Source organism: Rhinatrema bivittatum, chromosome 4, assembly GCF_901001135.1.
Source record: "Rhinatrema bivittatum chromosome 4, aRhiBiv1.1, whole genome shotgun sequence".
Taxonomy (NCBI): Eukaryota; Metazoa; Chordata; class Amphibia; order Gymnophiona; family Rhinatrematidae; genus Rhinatrema; species Rhinatrema bivittatum.
In genome coordinates this window covers 109,139,316-109,156,464 of record NC_042618.1, presented here as the reverse complement: position 1 = coordinate 109,156,464, position 17,149 = coordinate 109,139,316, and the positions used below count along the sequence as shown (strand labels likewise).

Here is a 17,149-nt window from a genome sequence, read left to right as displayed (position 1 = left end):
AAAATTGGTTTTACCTGCTAATTTTTGTTCCTGTAGTACCACAGATCAGTCCAGACTCCCTCCCATTCTACATTTTTCAGTACGCTCGAAGCCTTTTTCTTCACAGATATGGAGAATGCCTTCTTCCTTGCAGAACTATAAGGCACCGGACATATCTACCACATAGATATCTATATAAGAGCTGTTTTTTGCACTGCTCCAGATTCGCATTATATTATTCATGTTGGCCTTGTTACTTGCTTGATCTTATTCTGGTTCAATTTCCAGTTATGTTTATCTGTTTTGATAACGTTTATACTGAGGGGCACAGGGTGAGCACTGTCCTCATAAGTTATCTGGCTAACTCCGATATTCAGAATTAGATGCTTAAATTATGCGGCTAATTCGTCACGCCATAGGGCTGCCCTAAAACGTTAGCTAGATATACTCATCTGACTAACTTTAAGATAGGCGGGTATATTCAGCGGTGCTGCCATGCCTCTGAATATCTCGGTTAAGTTAGCCAGATACACCAAACTTAACTAGCCGCTCCCCGGCTGAATATCAGCCCCTTAGGGCCAGACTTACTAAGGCTTTTCTCCCATTCTGTGTCTTTTGGGAAAAATGCTTAGTAAATGAGAACCTTAGATTGTAAGCCCTCTGGGGATCGGGAAATACCTACAGAATCTGGATGTAATCCTCTTTGAAGTGCCAAAAAGCAAATAAATAAATAAATAAACAAACCTGTGATGTGTATTACTGTTCATTATTTACTGTGGCTCCCAGTATTTGTGATGGGAGTTATTCACTAATATGCATATGTGCCATGAGTTGATGAATAGACTCCTTGATGTGCTAAAATCAGGTTCAGTGGTTCCCAAAATGTCCTGGTACTCTCAGCCAGTTGGCGTTTCAGGATATCTGCAATGAAATATGCATGAGATTTGCGTACACTGCCTCTATTACATGCAGATTTATCTCATGTTTATTCATTGTAGATATCCTGAAAACCCAACTGGCTGGGGGACCCCAGAAAAGTTTGGGAACCACTGACAGCTCATTGGTACTTGGAGCTCCACATGTTACTGATCTATAAATCTAAAAATCAGGATTGCATGGCTCCTAAGATCTTTTAACTGTAAACCATTTATTTTCACTTTTTTCCTTTCTATTTATTTGCAGAGAAGGCAGGTCTGGAGGACCGGAAGCAGCAGACTTCTCTGACATTCTGCATATCAGAACAGATGGAAAACTCATGCACCCAGGTTCAGTGACATTGAGTTCTCCAAATCCCAGCCGTGGTGCACTGCTAGAAGAAACATACCGGCATCTACCCTCCATCCGTGCCTGCTACCTCTTGCACTTTGCACACCTGGAGATGGCCCTTGCACGCTCTGTGGCTATCTATGAAGGGCGAACTTACCTTGTTCAGTCAATGCTTCTTCCAGAAATGAAAGGGCCCATCCTGCCTTCTGACTGGCCATTTCTCCCTCTTATTCTCCTCTATAACAAAGTGGCCAATGCAGAGACACGTGGGGCTGTGCTGAACACGCTCCCTCCAGATTTGGTGAACACCGTGACTCGGAACCTGCAGTGGGTCCTACTTCTAGAAACCTGGCGTTCCAGAGCCCTGGAGCATATTCCCATTGCTGCCAAGCTTTCTCGCCTCTTCTGTATCTTTCTTACAGGTGGTGATCTTTTCCTGGAAAGTCCTGTCCATTGCTACACAGCTGCACTTCTTTCTTTGTACTGCCAGCCAAAGTGTCTGGATTCGCTAAAGCTGGATATTCCATTGCCTGGTTTGGCTTCGTTCTACGACCTGTATACTGACCTCCTGGAGCAGTTTGAAGGTGTCTCTTTTGGGGACCGTCTCTTCGGAGTCTTTGTGTTGCTGCCCCTCCAGAGGCGGTTTAGTGTCCAGCTTCGCTTGGCATTGTTTGGAGAGCATTTGAGCGCTTTGAGAGTGCTGGGAGTACCATTCAGAGAGGTAACGTTTTGTGTAGTATTTGCCCAGCAATTGGTCACAGTGGAATGTTGCAAGATAATGTTGTTTCAGCACGTGGACATGTTTACATCTCTAGATGGGGAAATATATGATATAGGATTAGTGTGTGATAAATGTCAAATGTGAAATACCTGAGATGGGTGAGAAGTGTACCAGTGGGATATTAATAGACACTTTGCCTGCTATAACACTATGGAAAGGGACACACTCGTGTTCCAGAACTCTAGGCTGGTAACTCCTTCCCTTAAAGGTGGGACAATCACAGATTTCTGAGCCCTTTGTGTTTATTATGGCTTTGAAACTTTTTGATGACAGATTCTGAGAGCATGTTTTTGAAGAAATGAGTACCACAAGGTAAAGGTGATGGTACTGCTAAGAGCACTATTACTGTTGCCAGATATTGTAGTGCGGAGAGATTATCCCCCACTGTAATTCTGGTTTTGGGTATCCGAAATTTGGTCATGGATGGGATCAGGGTCTCATGGTAGTAAGTGCTGCCTCAAAATAATTCTCCATTTTCTCTTAGTTCCCCATCCCCCTGGAACGATACACCTCGCCTCCCGAGAGCTCCCTTCCCCTCTTGAAGCTCTATTTCCGAACATTAGTCACTGGTGCTCTGCGACCCAGCTGGTGTCCCATCCTCTATGCTGTGGCTGTAGCCCACGTGAACAGCTTCATCTTCTCGCAGGACCATGTGGCACAGGTACATGCATGCGGGCAATTGAAGGAAAACTATGAGTTTTAACACCACTTACAAAATCTTTAGCAAAAGGCATTGTATCAAAGGATGTGGATTTTGTGTCAATTACACTGACTATAAACTGGGTTGTAGTGTTGTAGCTTTGATCTTCATTTCACCAGAGCCTATGTTACTATGATGAATTGCATGTTTGCACCAAGGTAGACTGAGACCTAAGTGTATAGGAGGTGTAGCTCCCAACACAGCACCTTGAGGGATAGAGGAGGCAAAATTTGACCCTTTCTGATCTGTCAAATGAAATCATGCAGTTGTGCTTTGTTGCCAGGAAGTGGATGGTGCTCGGAAGAGCATGCTGAGGAAGACCTGGCTACTTGCAGATGAGGTATGTCCTTCAACAACTGAGGGCACCGTTTCATGGAGGTCCAAGGGAATCAATTCAAAAGTAAATTGGACACGTTATTAGATAAAAGATGATATTGGTGGTAAAAAAAAAAAAAAGTGCAAATTCAGGGGTTCTGAGCCAGTTTTCATATTTTTGGGTCAGGAAGGAATTGTTTTCATTGCTGCAGATGCAGAATGTTTTTCCTTTCCCCTGTGTTACCACATAGAGAGAGCTGCTAGGTAATTGAGAGAAGTGTGCACTTGACCATCCGATCTTCTCTGAAGTGAGCCAACTGTGTAATTTTGTAATCCCTTACTGTGATGGTGGTGTTTATGCAGATAGCCCTCATTTTAGGATAGAGTTTGGTATACAGATGGCGAGTTGGTTAAGCCAAGAGGAATCTGAATGTCATTTCTCTCCCTGGAAAAAAACTGGGCAGTACATTCTTGACCAGCTTTTTCACAGCCTTTCCCTCCTCTTCTAGTGCTTGACACAGTACAAGCATCTTTGGCTGACAGTGAAAGAGTAGGAGCATAGGATTCCAATGTGTAGTTACATTAAGCTGAAAAAGACTTGTCCAGGCCACCCTGTGTTTTTGTCTGTGACTGATCCTGCTTGCTGGGGATTGTCTGTCAGTACTGGGTATACTCTTGTCATAGTTCTGCTGTCTACAGAGTGTGTACAGCAAATTCTGATTCTCTGTTCTTGTTTTTTTCAGGCCTTGAAAAAGCACCTGATCTTCTACAAACTGTCCAACACAGACAATCCTCTAGGCTTTGAAGTCTATGAGCAACTCCCTTCTCTGAGGCAGCGGTATCTGCACATGGTGACTAAGCAGCAGCCCAGCAAATTGACAGCAAACACTTGATTCTGGAAAACTTCTCAGAATAGCCAAGGCCTGTGGTCTCTGCTAAACTGCAGGGGCACTATTACTCAGGCTCTCCTCAAAGACTCGCTCAGGCCTAAGCAAGTAGATTTCTTTCTCGGCACTTGTTTTACTCATGCACACAACAGCAGTGCATACAGAATTCATGTTGCTCTTTGGATGTCTTCGTCGATACACAGAGTAACCCCTGTCTCCCATTCTAACTTGCTTCAGCTTTACCCTGCAAAGGAGTGGGTTCTACTGCAGATCAGACAGATCAAACAGAGAGCAGAATCTGTTACTAATCTAAAGATTTATATCAGGTGTTGAAAGTTTCCTGTCTGGAAGATGAGGTTCACTCTCCCAAGCAGGTGGTCTCAGCCATGGCAGGCTGGATTGAAGTGATCTCTCTAGATTAAAATGGACAGTGCTTCCTGTGTGGCAAACATCTGTACTAAAGCACAAGACCTGAGCAGAAGAGGCACACAACACGTCTGTCCTCAGCCTGCCCTGTGAGCTGCACTCTGCTGAATTGCACTGAATGAGAGTTGGGGCTTTGTCAAAATGTTTTCAACCTGTGTGTTGAGTGCCAGGGCAAGACGTAAGATTTTATAAATGTAAATAGACAGTTGTATTAAACTCAGTGGGCATATTTAAACTTTGTAAGTCACTGTTTATGCATTATTTACCTCATATTGCTAGTAAGGATGAGTGAGGAGTTTTGCACTCCAAGTTGAATTCAGTAGATGTCTAAGATATTTTAAAACATTTAAAGGATGCTAGGCTCCCCAGGCCACCTGTGATGTCTCTATGAAGGGAGCATGCTTATTCAGTTTTGTTACGGTCCGTGGGGGCAGTTTTTCAGAACAGCCCGTCCGGGTACAAAGTCCATGGGGGACTTTGTACACATTTTCAAAGGGGGAAGTCTGTGTGAACTTTCCCTTTTGAAAATTGCCCCGGAGTAGAACCAGCCTGCAGACTTGGCACCTGCTTTTCATGTGGGCTGGGAAATGGCATGGGAACAATTGAAAGCGCAATGCCTGTCTGCCGTTTCCTAATCCCATCCAACATACACTCTGAGGAAGGCCTCCCCTGAAGCCTGCATGCTTTGGAACCCCACAAATATTTTTAGCCAGAGGAAGGGTTGCTTGAAGGTTTTCTGACGGCCCTTTTGCCTGGTTAAACTGGTATTTGGAAAGAAATACGCTTGAATAAAGTGCTTAATTTTAGCGGAGTTGCTCCAGGCCACAGGGGAGATATTTTGATGTACAATAGAAGTGAAATGCAATTGCAGCCATTATATGTTTTCTTTTGGCTAGTGGTTTGTCCCTTTCTCTCATTTTACAGTTTTTAGCACTGCAAGTGGATGATGAATACAGTCACTTCTTTTTATGAACCTGAAATCTGCTTGTCATTGTTGATAACCCGAATATTGGTAAACGTGTATAATGAGAGGCTTGTAAATTTTAAATATCCCAAGCGAATTTAACCCAAATGTTTGTGCCTGGCTTTCCTGTTGAATTCTCCTGAGATTCCCAGCTGATGGTTCTCGCCCAAAAGACAGAAACATTGTTAGTGCACAGGAAAGGACATAAAGCATTGAGGAGCCACTAGTCCATAAGGACAGAGATGTGTAGGCATCCACTTTCTAACTTCCCGATTTCTCACTTACACTAAAACATCCTCATTGTTCGGCACAGTGAACTCAAAACAGTTCTGTTCTGTAGGAAAGAGCCCACAGAAAGTCTGCACTAGTGTTTAATAAAGATTTCTTAGTAAGATGATGTAGTTTTGATGTTTTGAGGGATTTCTACATGTCTTGTTCTGCTTCTGATTTGATCATGTAGTTTGCTAACAACTGGAAAGCTGGTCACACTTTTTTTTTTTTAGATCTTCAGATCACAGATGATTGCACTCTGAATCTTATTTACATTTATGTTCAGTGCGTGTAGAAAAAGTACCATTCTTCAAAGGTAGAAAATTATCCGAACACAAGGAAACACTGTTCTTATCATCTTTGAATGAAAATTACTTCGTTTTGACTGCAAAACACCCCAAACTTTTAAAGGAATTGTGTTTAAAAGTAAAAGACCACAGAGGCTCGATATTTGCTGCATCGGTTGGCAAAGCATTTGGAAGAGGAATGCAGAACTGCCTGCCCTGTCTCAGGTTTCATATTTTTTAATCACATCATGTTGGCCTGAAATCCCCTGCTGGGCATATGGAGGAAGCTACTGCAGGAGTTGTCGACTTCCCAGTCAGTGACTCTCCGCCCTGCTTTGAAACTTGGCAGAGAGCAAATATTTTTTATTCATGCTGTAAGCCCTTATTTTGATGAGAATATTATAGCGTAATTTAGCTATATTTTAGTGATTGCATACCTGCAGATAGTATTTCAACCTGATCAACATTTTGAGAGGACTTAGTAGTAAAAGTGAACAGAAAGTAAAATATTTATCTTGTTTGTCTGGCTATAGAATTCAAGAAAGCCTGAGATAAGTACAGAGGATCCCTAGTTGTGAACAGAAAGTCTAAGATGAACTAGGCTCCATTACATTGTATCAAGAATCAAATTAGGCCAACTAGATAGAAGCTGTGGTCCTTACCTGCTGTCCTAATCCCTTTCCATGCTTATTTTTGTACGAAGCACCAGGGGGCACTGTTGAAGTTGCCACTAATAGACCTTTTGATTATAGCAGAGAGAATCGAGCTCCAGCTGACAGAGCACTTCACTCAGTTTTATGATGGCCCCTTAATCCATAACAATTTTAATCTTTGTAGGTTTTTAGGGCCAGAGATTTAGACTGCTGCATTTGCCAGACCATATTGAAAGCATGTCTGATTCAAATAAAATGGTCAGTATACTGTATTCTAAAGTTGATTTAATCCCCTAAAACGTAACTCGTTAGAGGACCAGCTTTACACTGTGATGATGTCTTACATTGAATATGCAGTGAGAACAGAAGTCTACAAATGTATAAAATAGGAATTCATGGTAACCCAACATTTTTTTTTTCCGGTTTGCTGGATCACTGTAAAAAGGAGCGGTAGACACGGTGTTGACAAAATTTACCATACTTATGTGAAAGTGGCAGAGAAAGCATTTTGTGCCTCTAGCAATGCCTTCTGAATCAGTACTTATTCAATCTGACCTTGCAGGTCTTTTTAGGTAATATTGAGGTTCACATATTTTTCAAGGTAAAAAAGGGAAATGGATACATTTTTGCCACAGAAAATATCTACTCCTGCAAAATATTTTTTTGGCTATAGAATTTAAAACTGCTGTAAAATTAGGTTGGATTTTGTTGTGTTACACAGTGTACTCTGAATTTTTTCTAATTTGGAATTGTGCAAATTACTTGTAATCTGTTTAAGAAAGATAGAGGTGGCAGAAAAGGAGGAGGAGTAGTAGCTCTTTATGTTAAAAATAAAAATGAGGGAGGAAGTGACGTCACCTATATTGATGGGAGCCTGAACAGATTGCTCCCTCTTATACCCCGCTATTTTCTTATATTTGAAACCTCCTTCAGTAATTTGAAAACAGTATTGGACATTTGAAAAGCGCCTGGCTTGAATTCGATGGCATCAAAAAAGAAATCTGGATTTGCGCCAATTTTCTTACAGTGCAATCGAGCCGGAGGAGGAGGAAGATAGAAAAAATGGCTGATGGGAAGAGGCCTACAGTGGCAGAAACTCAGGCCATGAAATCCCTCGGCGACTCAACCTCTTCTTTACCAGAAGGTTTGTCTTCAGTCGATTTCTCTTCCTGGTTCCAAGAATTAAATACGAATATTCAGGTGGTGAAGTCATAAATATTACAAATGGTGTCAGAATTGAGGCGCGAAGTGGGAGGCATCTGGAGGAGAGTTGAGGAGTTGGGAAATCAGGCAGAAGAGCAAACGGAAATGGCCACTAAATTGTATAAAAGGATGGCAGTTTTAGACTCAGCACAAACAGCAGAGCAAGGAAAGCTAGAAGATCTTGAAAACAGATCTAGAAAATGCAATCTTTCCTTTATGGGAATTCCTGACCATGATGATTATTCTGACGCCATAGTTGTGGTGCAATCACTGAGCAAGACTCTTCTCTTGACGGAAGGAGGAGAAGAATTTACCAGTGATATAGGCATTGAAAGAGCACATCATGCGCTGGGCCCTAAGAGAGGAAATCTGCCTAAGGACATTATCACTTGTTATCAGAGTTACCAGATTAAAGTGAGAGTTCTCCGGGCAGCTAAAAAAGAAGGCCAGGTGCAAGGTCATAAATTGATTGTGTACTCAGATTTATCTCCCCTGACCTTGCAAAAACAGAAAAATCTGAGCATGGTTACAGAAGTGCTATGAAAAGAAAACATCAGATATCGTTGGCTATTTCCTTTTGGGGGTCACTTCACGTATTAAAACTCTGGCTGAGGCAGCAAAGATTTTGCAAGCAACTGGGATAACCACTCTTGCTGTTATTGAATCATCTGATACAACAATTGATCATCCTAAAGGATATCCAAAATGTCAAAGGGCCACCAATGGTCATCGTCGCTTATGGAGGCAATCAGGAGGATCAGATTCTTCTAAGATCTCTAAATCCTGAGTTGAATATATATCTCTAGATTAATGCACATATTTGTGTTCATTTCTACAGCTTTTGTTCTGGAAGAGTCCATAAAGTGTAACTTATGGCATGCCATATATCGAACTGAGAACAACCAGTTTTCTGTCTTAAAATAAGATCACATGTCTTTTTATTTATATGTATTGGATACATAATGTTTGGTTATAAATTCTCGATTGGTTATATGCGGGAATTACTTCATGCTTGAGATTTTTGTTAGATGAGTTAATATAACAGATAGAGGATGATATGTGGTGATGTTATTCCTTCTTTATTAATGGAGTCGGCACAGGCTCCAATGATGTTATTGGGATGGGAATGGTTGGGGGTGGGTCAGTGGATGGGTGGAGAATATAACAGAGGTATCTTTGTTATCCGTATCGAGAGGTTCTGTTGGTGTTTAGATAAGTTTCATCTTTCTTGGATAAAGACAGGTAGCCAAAGTGTTGAATTGCAAATGCTCCACACCCATTACTGGTTTTGTTTCATATTCTATATTTTGCGACTTGTATTTTATTCTTATTACTATGGCATATATTCTGTTTTTTTCGATAAATGCCAAGGGGCTTAATTCTCCTTATAAAAGGAGCATGTTATTTAAGGAAGCACATTGCTTACAAGAAGATGTGATATTTGTTCAGGAAACCCACTTAAGGAAAAGGGATGAAAGTTTACTGACACATAAACAACTTCCTCAAGATTTTTTGGCTTTTAATTCTGTTAAAAATAAATATTGGGGGAGGGGAGGGGGGTATATCGATCTCTAAAAATATATGTGCTGAATTTATTTAAAGTTCTTTTCCATGATACAGATGGGAAATATTTAGTGTTGCAAATGTCCACTCTAAACGACGTTTATATTTTTGTCAGTGTCTATGGACCAACTTTGGATCATACTCAGTTTTTTCAAGCTCTAGTTGATAAACTAGAGGGAATAGCAGGGGGACATTTCATTATTGGAGGGGACTTCAATATGGTATTGAATCCACATGTTGATACCTCATTAGGGAGAAGTTCTATTGCCATAAAACAACGCAAGGGATTGAATACTCTCATGCATGGGCTGGGGGTGGTGGATATCTGGAGATTTTTACATAGTAATGAAAGGGACTAGACTTTTTACTCCAGACCACATTATGTCTTTTCAAGAATTAATGTGTTCCTAGTTGATAAGATGTTAGCTTCCAAGATTTCTTCAGCTTCAATAGGATCTATAACATGGTTCAATCATGCACCTATTCTTTGTGATATAGCTTTACAACAGGATGACATGGGAAAACGTTTTTGGCATCTTAATAAAGCTTTATTATAAGATAAAGAGTTTTGTGAACACTTACAAGGGTTAATTAAGGATTATGAAGACATTAATGATGATGGCGTTATCTCTGCAGTTTTGCTGTGGGAAGGTCTGAAGGCAGTGATCAGTGGCCATTTGATAGCGAGATCCAGCTATAAGAAAAAAAAGAATAATAAGATTAGGTGTGGATTATAAGCTCAAATCAAGGCCCTGGAGAACATTCATAAAAAGCAAAAAAAGTGCTCAGGATCTGATAAATTTACGTAAGGCTAGACAGGAGCCTCAACAACTGAATGTGGATGAGATATTCCATCAATTAGACATGAACCAAGCAATGCTATTTTGAAGGCGGGAACAAAGTGGGAAAGTTATTAGCCCAATCTTTAACAACACTTAGGGTTGTGAACCAAATACTTAAGATCAAAGATTTAGAGGGCAATTATCTTTTTAAGGTATAACATATTAAGGATAGATTTTCACAATTTTATACTGAATTGTATAGAGAAGATTCATCTATATCTTTGTCTGAAATAGACAAATATCTAAAGTAGAACTCCCGTGTATCAAGTTGGAGCAACAGGACTTTCTGAATAGGAAAATCACAGAATTAGAAGTTTTACAAGCAATAAAGGAATTGAAAATAGGGAAATCACCGGGCTTAAATGGGTACACAGGTAAATTTTACAAACTTGCTGGTCAATTGGTTCCCATACTAACTGTAGGGTATTTAATTCCTTATTAGGAGTTTCACGGTTGGCTCCTCATACAAATGTAGCAGGTATAGGAAAATTAGTTTCTTACCTGATAATTTTCGTTCCTGTAGTTCCAAGGATCAGTCCAGACTGCTGGGTTATGCCTCCCCTCCAGCAGAAGGAGTCAGAGAGAAAACTGAAAAGAAATAGCATAAGAACATGCCATACTGGGTCAGACCAAGGGTCCATCAAGCCCAGCATCCTGTTTCCAACAGTGGCCAATCCAGGCCATAAGAACCTGGCAAGTGCCCAAAAACTAAGTCTATTCCATGTTAAAGTTGCTAGTAATAGCAGTGGCTATTTTCTAAGTCAACTCAATTAATAGCAGGTAATGGACTTTTCCTCCAAGAACTTATCCAATTCTTTTTAAACACAGCTACACTAACTGCACTAACCACATCCTCTGGCAACAAATTCCAGAGTTTAATTGTGCGTTGAGTGAAAAAGAACTTTCTCCGATTAGTTTTAAATGTGCCACACGCTAACTTCATGGAGTGCCCCCTAGTCTTTCTATTATCAGAAAGAGTAAATAACCGATTCACATCTACCCATTCTAGACCTTTCATGATTTTAAACACCTCTATCATAGTGCTCAAAATCACCAGCCTAGATGGGATACGGTAGTAGATGGAAGGATGGTGGTTTTTGTCTTGTAGTCTGGATCTAAGAAAATAACTGACCGGCTTATGTGAAATTATGAAAAGTTATATTCTTGTTATAAAATATGCACAAAACCAAATGCTTAGGAGAACACGTGCCAACAAATATACTGTATGTAATCTTTTTGGTTTATCAGCACAATAAGCAAGGGTAAATATCTTAATTCCCCAACTAATAGGGAATAATTATATATGAAGCCTAGCAGTAAGCTGCACTTTCCTGAAAGAGCGCCTTCCAAAACTCCTCGGTCAGTGTAGCTAAGCAGGTTCTCATTGGGAAGGCTGGACTGCACAGGGGACCTTTCATGGTGCCTAGACCTGTCTTGCTAACCTCTCTCGGTATAGATCTTCCGCAGAAGTCCGTAGGTCCTACCGTGTGCAGGGGTTATATACTGTTTAGACTACACATGCACAGAAGGGATCTCTTTGCCTCCTAACTTTCCTGAAATATTGCCAAGCTACTGATAAGAAAAACTACTGTATATGTTCTCAGTGGACTTCTTGTCTTTATTCACTGCTTCTAATCGATATATTGTCCTGACATTTAGTTCTGCACTTTCTCTAAACCTAACACATTCTGTAAAACATCCCAAAATAATAACAAAAAAAATCAGCATATGATTCACTAATGTCATATCTCAGATAAGAAATCACTACTGCTAAATCACTACAAAAAGGACCAGTATGCAATTCATATTGGACCTGATATTCAGCACTGGCCATTTAAGTAACTAATCCAGCTAAGTTATGATGTATATTCAGCATCACGGCAAAGCCGCTGAATATATGCATATATGTGCGGACTTAGCCGTATAAGTCAACTTGGCTAAGTTTAGACCTGCTCTATGGGGCATTTAAACTTAGATGTAAACTTATGCAGCTAACTCTGAATATCAATAGTTAGCTGTATAAGTTTTATGGCTAACACTCTCCACCTGAGATCTGCCCAGTTCAGGCCTATTTTTTGTGCGTGTAACTCTTGGCCATGTAAGGGACCCTGCATGCTCTGGGGAGATACAGCATATGCGTGAGAGCATGAATGCCCATGTGTAAGAGGTACAGAGATAAGTGCATATGTATGTGAGTTAGACAGCATACATGTGTATGTATGTAAGAGACCCAAAAACTCATATATTCCCCACCTTTATTATACTTTATTAAGTTTACCTCAAAAAAATATTGAAAGTAGGGAAAGGAAGGTTTCATACACCCACCACTACTTGCTATTCCGTAGCCTTGTATGCAGTGATTTCTAGTTGTTGTAATCATAAACCTGCCTTCCTCCTACCCGGTTTTATTAGATTTTTTTCTTAAAATTAAAAAATCATTTTAAAATATTTTTCAAAAAAATTTTTTTTTAAATTATTTTTCAGAAAAATTGTGTGCACAAACCCTTCCCAAAGTCAACCATCTATTTGTTAATAACACCCCTGATCTTGATGATAATATTAATATTTGACATTACTTCATTCAATACTCGAGTGTTTCTGTAAATTCACAATATTTCTATCGCTGTTTATGTTGTTCCATATGGGCTTTTTCTTTGGACTTGATCTCCTATACAGCGGTACGCTGATCTTAAACTTACATTCAAAGCAATGACAAATACCGAAGTGAATTACTTTTATATTCCAACGCTCCAAAAATTGTGCTTGAATACACTTCCTGCTGTCACTTGAAACAGACAATGTCTTAATATCTAAACTTCTTTGTAAACTACAAATGTCTTGCGCCACTTTGTAAAGTCCAAATTCGCCTCTAGCTCTCATTCAGGTCGACTCATCTACCAGTGTTTGAACAGGTTTTCACTGAGTGCATCACAATTACTTTTTAAAAAAAACTTGTGCTTCCAATATTTATATATACACTCTCGAGTTATATATCTCCTTCATGAGTTCACTTAATTACTATTCACTTAAGTACTGTTCACAACCGTTATCTCTGCTAACTTCGGCATTTCCCATACCCCAACTCCTTCATTCAATGATTATATTTAAATATTTTCAACGCCGTTGTAGCTTTCTCAACACTGTTGTTACTCAGTGCGTTCCCGATCTACTTAACTTGCTTAATGTCTCCCGACATGGCCATGTTTCGATAACCATAGATTATCTTCTTCAAGGGAGTTTGTCAGCTTTTTCCTTCCTGTCGGTATGCTGATTGCCGTATGAGATGGTCCAAAGAAAGTCCAAAGAAAAAGCCCATATGGAACAACATAAACAGCGATAGAAATATTGTGAATTTACAGAATATAAATTCTGTAAATTGAATGAAGTAATGTCGAATATTAATATTATCATCAAGATCAGGGGTGTTATTAACAAATAGATGGTTGACTTTGGGAAGGGTTTGTGCACACAATTTTTCTGAAAAATAATTAAAAAAAATCTTTTTTGAAAAATATTAAAAAATGATTTTTTGATTTTAAGAAAAAAAATCTAATAAAACTGGGTAGGAGGAAGGCAGGTTTATGATTACAACTAGAAATCACTGCATACAAGGCTACGGAGTAGCAAGTAGCGGTGGGTGTATGAAACCTTCCTTTCCCTACTTTCAATATTTTTTTGAGGTGAACTTAATAAAGTATAATAAAGGTGGGGAATATATGAGTTTTTGGGAATTGTTATAATAGTCCCTACTATTAGCAGGGAGAGTGATTAGTTTGTATGTAAGAGACAGCATGTGTGCATGTATGTGACAGCATGTATGTACAGGTGTGCGTGTTTGTCAAAGAGCATGTGTGCATGTGAGACAGAGTATAAGAGACCATGAGTGTGTATGTGTGTGGGATCACGTGTGTGAGAGAGAGACACAGAGGGCATGTGTGTATATGTAAGTGTGTGAGACTGTATGGGAGAGAGTGATGCTGCGTGAGCCCTAGGAGGAGGCTGCTGTTGCCTGTACTGGGGGGAGAGAGAGAGCATATGTATGTGTGTGTGTATTTGAGGGAGCATATGGTTGAAAGAGAGCATGTATGTGTGTAAGTGTGTGCATGTTGGAGTGTGTGTATATGTGTGAGAGAGAAGAAAGTTTGGGCACCCCCTTCCCCACTAATCCATTTCAGGGTGCCTGGAAATCAAAAGTTCCCAGGTATGAAGAGCAAGGGATTTTTTTTTTTTATCCTTATTTGTTTTCATTATTGGATGGTATTTGTTGTGTCTGCTGTTTTGAAATATTTTATAGCTGCTTGGGAAATTTAACATTTTTTTGTTTTTAATTATTGGTTATTCTTTTTGCCAGTTGCCAGAGATTTGCATGCACTGCCTCCATTGTATGCAAATCTATCTCATGCATATTCATTGTGGATATCCTGAAAACCAGGCCTGTTTGTGGCACTTGAGGACTGGAGTTTGCCATCAGTGGTCTGGTGTAATATTTGTTGTGTTGCCTTTTCATAGGTAGGGTTGTTATTATTTGAGTGCTGGCAATTAGTGCTATATTGGTGTAAAAGGCTTACTATATTGTAATTGTAATTCACTTTTTTTCTGAGGATTCATTGCCAATTTATTGTCCACATCATATTAAAGACAGTACAGTTTTTAAATCTCTACAGTACTGAATGTAAGTGGCAGTGTGCTGTGCTGTATCTGGGTCCCTCAACCAGCTATGCATGCACCTTGAAAAGAGATCAGTGAAGTAGGTGGATGACTGATCCACTCATAATGGGGTAGATTTTAAAAGGTGTGCGCCCGATTTTATAACATGTGCGCGCAGCTGCGTGCATATTATAAAATCAGGGATCGGCGCGCACAAGGGGGTGCACACTAGTGCACCTTGCGTGCGCGAGGAGACCAGCTGGCTTTCCCCGTTCCCCCTCCACCTTCCCCTCTCTTCCCGTACCTGTTCCACCCCCAGCCCGAAATCCCCCCCCCCCCGTACCTTTATCTCATAAGTTACGCCTGCCAGCTGACTGCCGGCACGCAATCCCCAGGCACAGCGGCCGTGTGGAGGCCTCTGGCCACACTCCTGTCCCCAGACTGCCCCAGCCCTTTTTGCGAGCTCCGGGACTTAAAGCCCGGGACGCATGGATGTGCGCCGCCGGGCCTTTTGAAAATGCGTGTAAATCCTTGAAAATCTGCCCCAGTATTTCCATAACATGGGAACAATGATCAATGCACCCATAATACACTTGTGCATAAATAAATAATAGAATGCATACATCTAAGTATGATTATGCTCCATCATCCTTGTGGTGTTTCAAATAGATTTATGAGTGAATCATTCATCATTGCTAGCTCTGTTATTGCCGTTGATCCACTGGTAGATTGTCCATTGCCACTTTCTTGGGGATGCTAGAATAGAAATAACAGAGGAACAAGAGAGAGAGAAGGCAGGTTCAGAGAAAATGGTGGCACAAGCGGAGGGTGTCTATCCTCCCCCAGTCCTCAAGTGTCCAGTCCTGGCCTGTGGAATCGTTGGCAACCCATTTGGGTGGGGAAGGAAAGAATCTATAAGCCCGTGCCCTGGATCTTTGAAGTACCTAGCAATGCCCCTGGTAGGTGCCATGTTCCGTGCTTGTGTGGCTGATTCCACTCTCTTGGATTAGCTATCAGTTTCAATCTGAAGCATGAGGATAAGAAAGGGTGTCAGTAGAGGAGAGGACACTGTAGGGGAAGGGGTACCAGCCTAGTAACACCCCCTAAGGAAATGTTTCCTGCCACCATGGAGGCAGTCGGGTTTTCAGGATATCCTGTAATGAATATGCATGAGATAATTTGCATATATTGGATACCTAGTACATGAAAATCTATCCAATGCATATTCATTACAGCAAACCTGAAAACCTGACTGGATAGGTGTGCCTCCAGAGAGGATGAGGAATCACTGCCCTAAGTTTTGGTGACGCATGCAGCCACACAGGTATCGCACCTCAAAAGCTGGCCCTGACACCTACCCTCAACATTCTCTAGCAGTTCTCCTCCTCTCCATCCCTCTCTCCCTGGCCAGCAGTAGCACAGGCAGATGGAGCAACAGCTGCTGAAAATCTCAGTCCTCCTCATGGGCAGTGGCCACACCACATCTCACTCGCTCTCCTCCATCCCCTCAGTGAGAAAGGTGGGAGACCAGAATCAGCCTGCTCTCCTTGGAGGAGCTGGACCCATATTGGCGCACACTCCCTGCAGTCCTATGGAGGGGGCATGGGTGAGGTGAAATCAACTTGTGCCATCTGCTCTCCTCCTGTTGGGGGATGGGCAGCTTGGCTTGGCCCATGCGTCCTAGTCTCCTCCAGAAGGAAGAATCCACTGTGCCACCTTGCTCTGCTTTGGCGTAGGAAGAGGGGCAGAGCAGATTGCCCCGCACTGCATCCTCTCATTTTCCTGGTTGGGTTTTGTGTGCATTGTTGTGGGTGAGTCGTGCTGTCTGTGCCCCTTTAAAGCTTTGCACCTTGGATAGCTGTCTTGATGACCTCGCCCTCATTACATCCCTGGGGCCACAGACCATAGCTCCCTCTGGAACCTGGTATGAGTGTACCCTGAGCCTGCCAATAGCTGTCACTGTTGGGCAATGGTAGGAGACTCCCTCCCTCTCCCCTCCGTCCAAGCCCTAGCCATCCTGAAAAACAGATTCCTGGCTGGGACTTGAACCCAAATGAATGTAAACGGTACTAACACTGGACTAGCTCGAGGAAAGTGATTTTTAAACATAAGCAGTATGGCTGTATCCTATTTTTTTATTACTTCACAAAAGTGCAACAACCTTTTGAAATGAAATATACTGGAAAAAGAAATAAAAGCAAGAAAGGAAACAACAGTGCCATGAAAAGGAGAAGTGGCTATTTTGAAGAATCAAGTTAGGACTGCTGCTGTAATTTACAGCAGCAAAATAACATGGTTTTTCAAAATGCAAGAAGAGTTTTGTTTTGTTTTTTTAACAGGACTCCATAGCCTGAAAATGTTTGACC

At 41.1% G+C, this 17,149-nt stretch overlaps 1 protein-coding gene across 1 annotated transcript in view; it reads left to right on the top strand.

Annotated features, from left to right (window-relative positions):
- The window catches only part of RPAP1 (RNA polymerase II associated protein 1), a 146,711-nt gene extending 137,449 nt beyond the window's left edge, over positions 1-9,262 (top strand). Inside the window, 4 exon segments of the mRNA XM_029597447.1 lie at positions 1,162-1,966; positions 2,511-2,687; positions 3,010-3,066; positions 3,785-9,262. Of these exon segments, the coding sequence (XP_029453307.1) occupies positions 1,162-1,966; positions 2,511-2,687; positions 3,010-3,066; positions 3,785-3,934 (1,189 nt within the window). The 3' untranslated portion in view covers positions 3,935-9,262.
- The last annotated feature ends 7,887 nt before the right edge of the window (positions 9,263-17,149 follow it).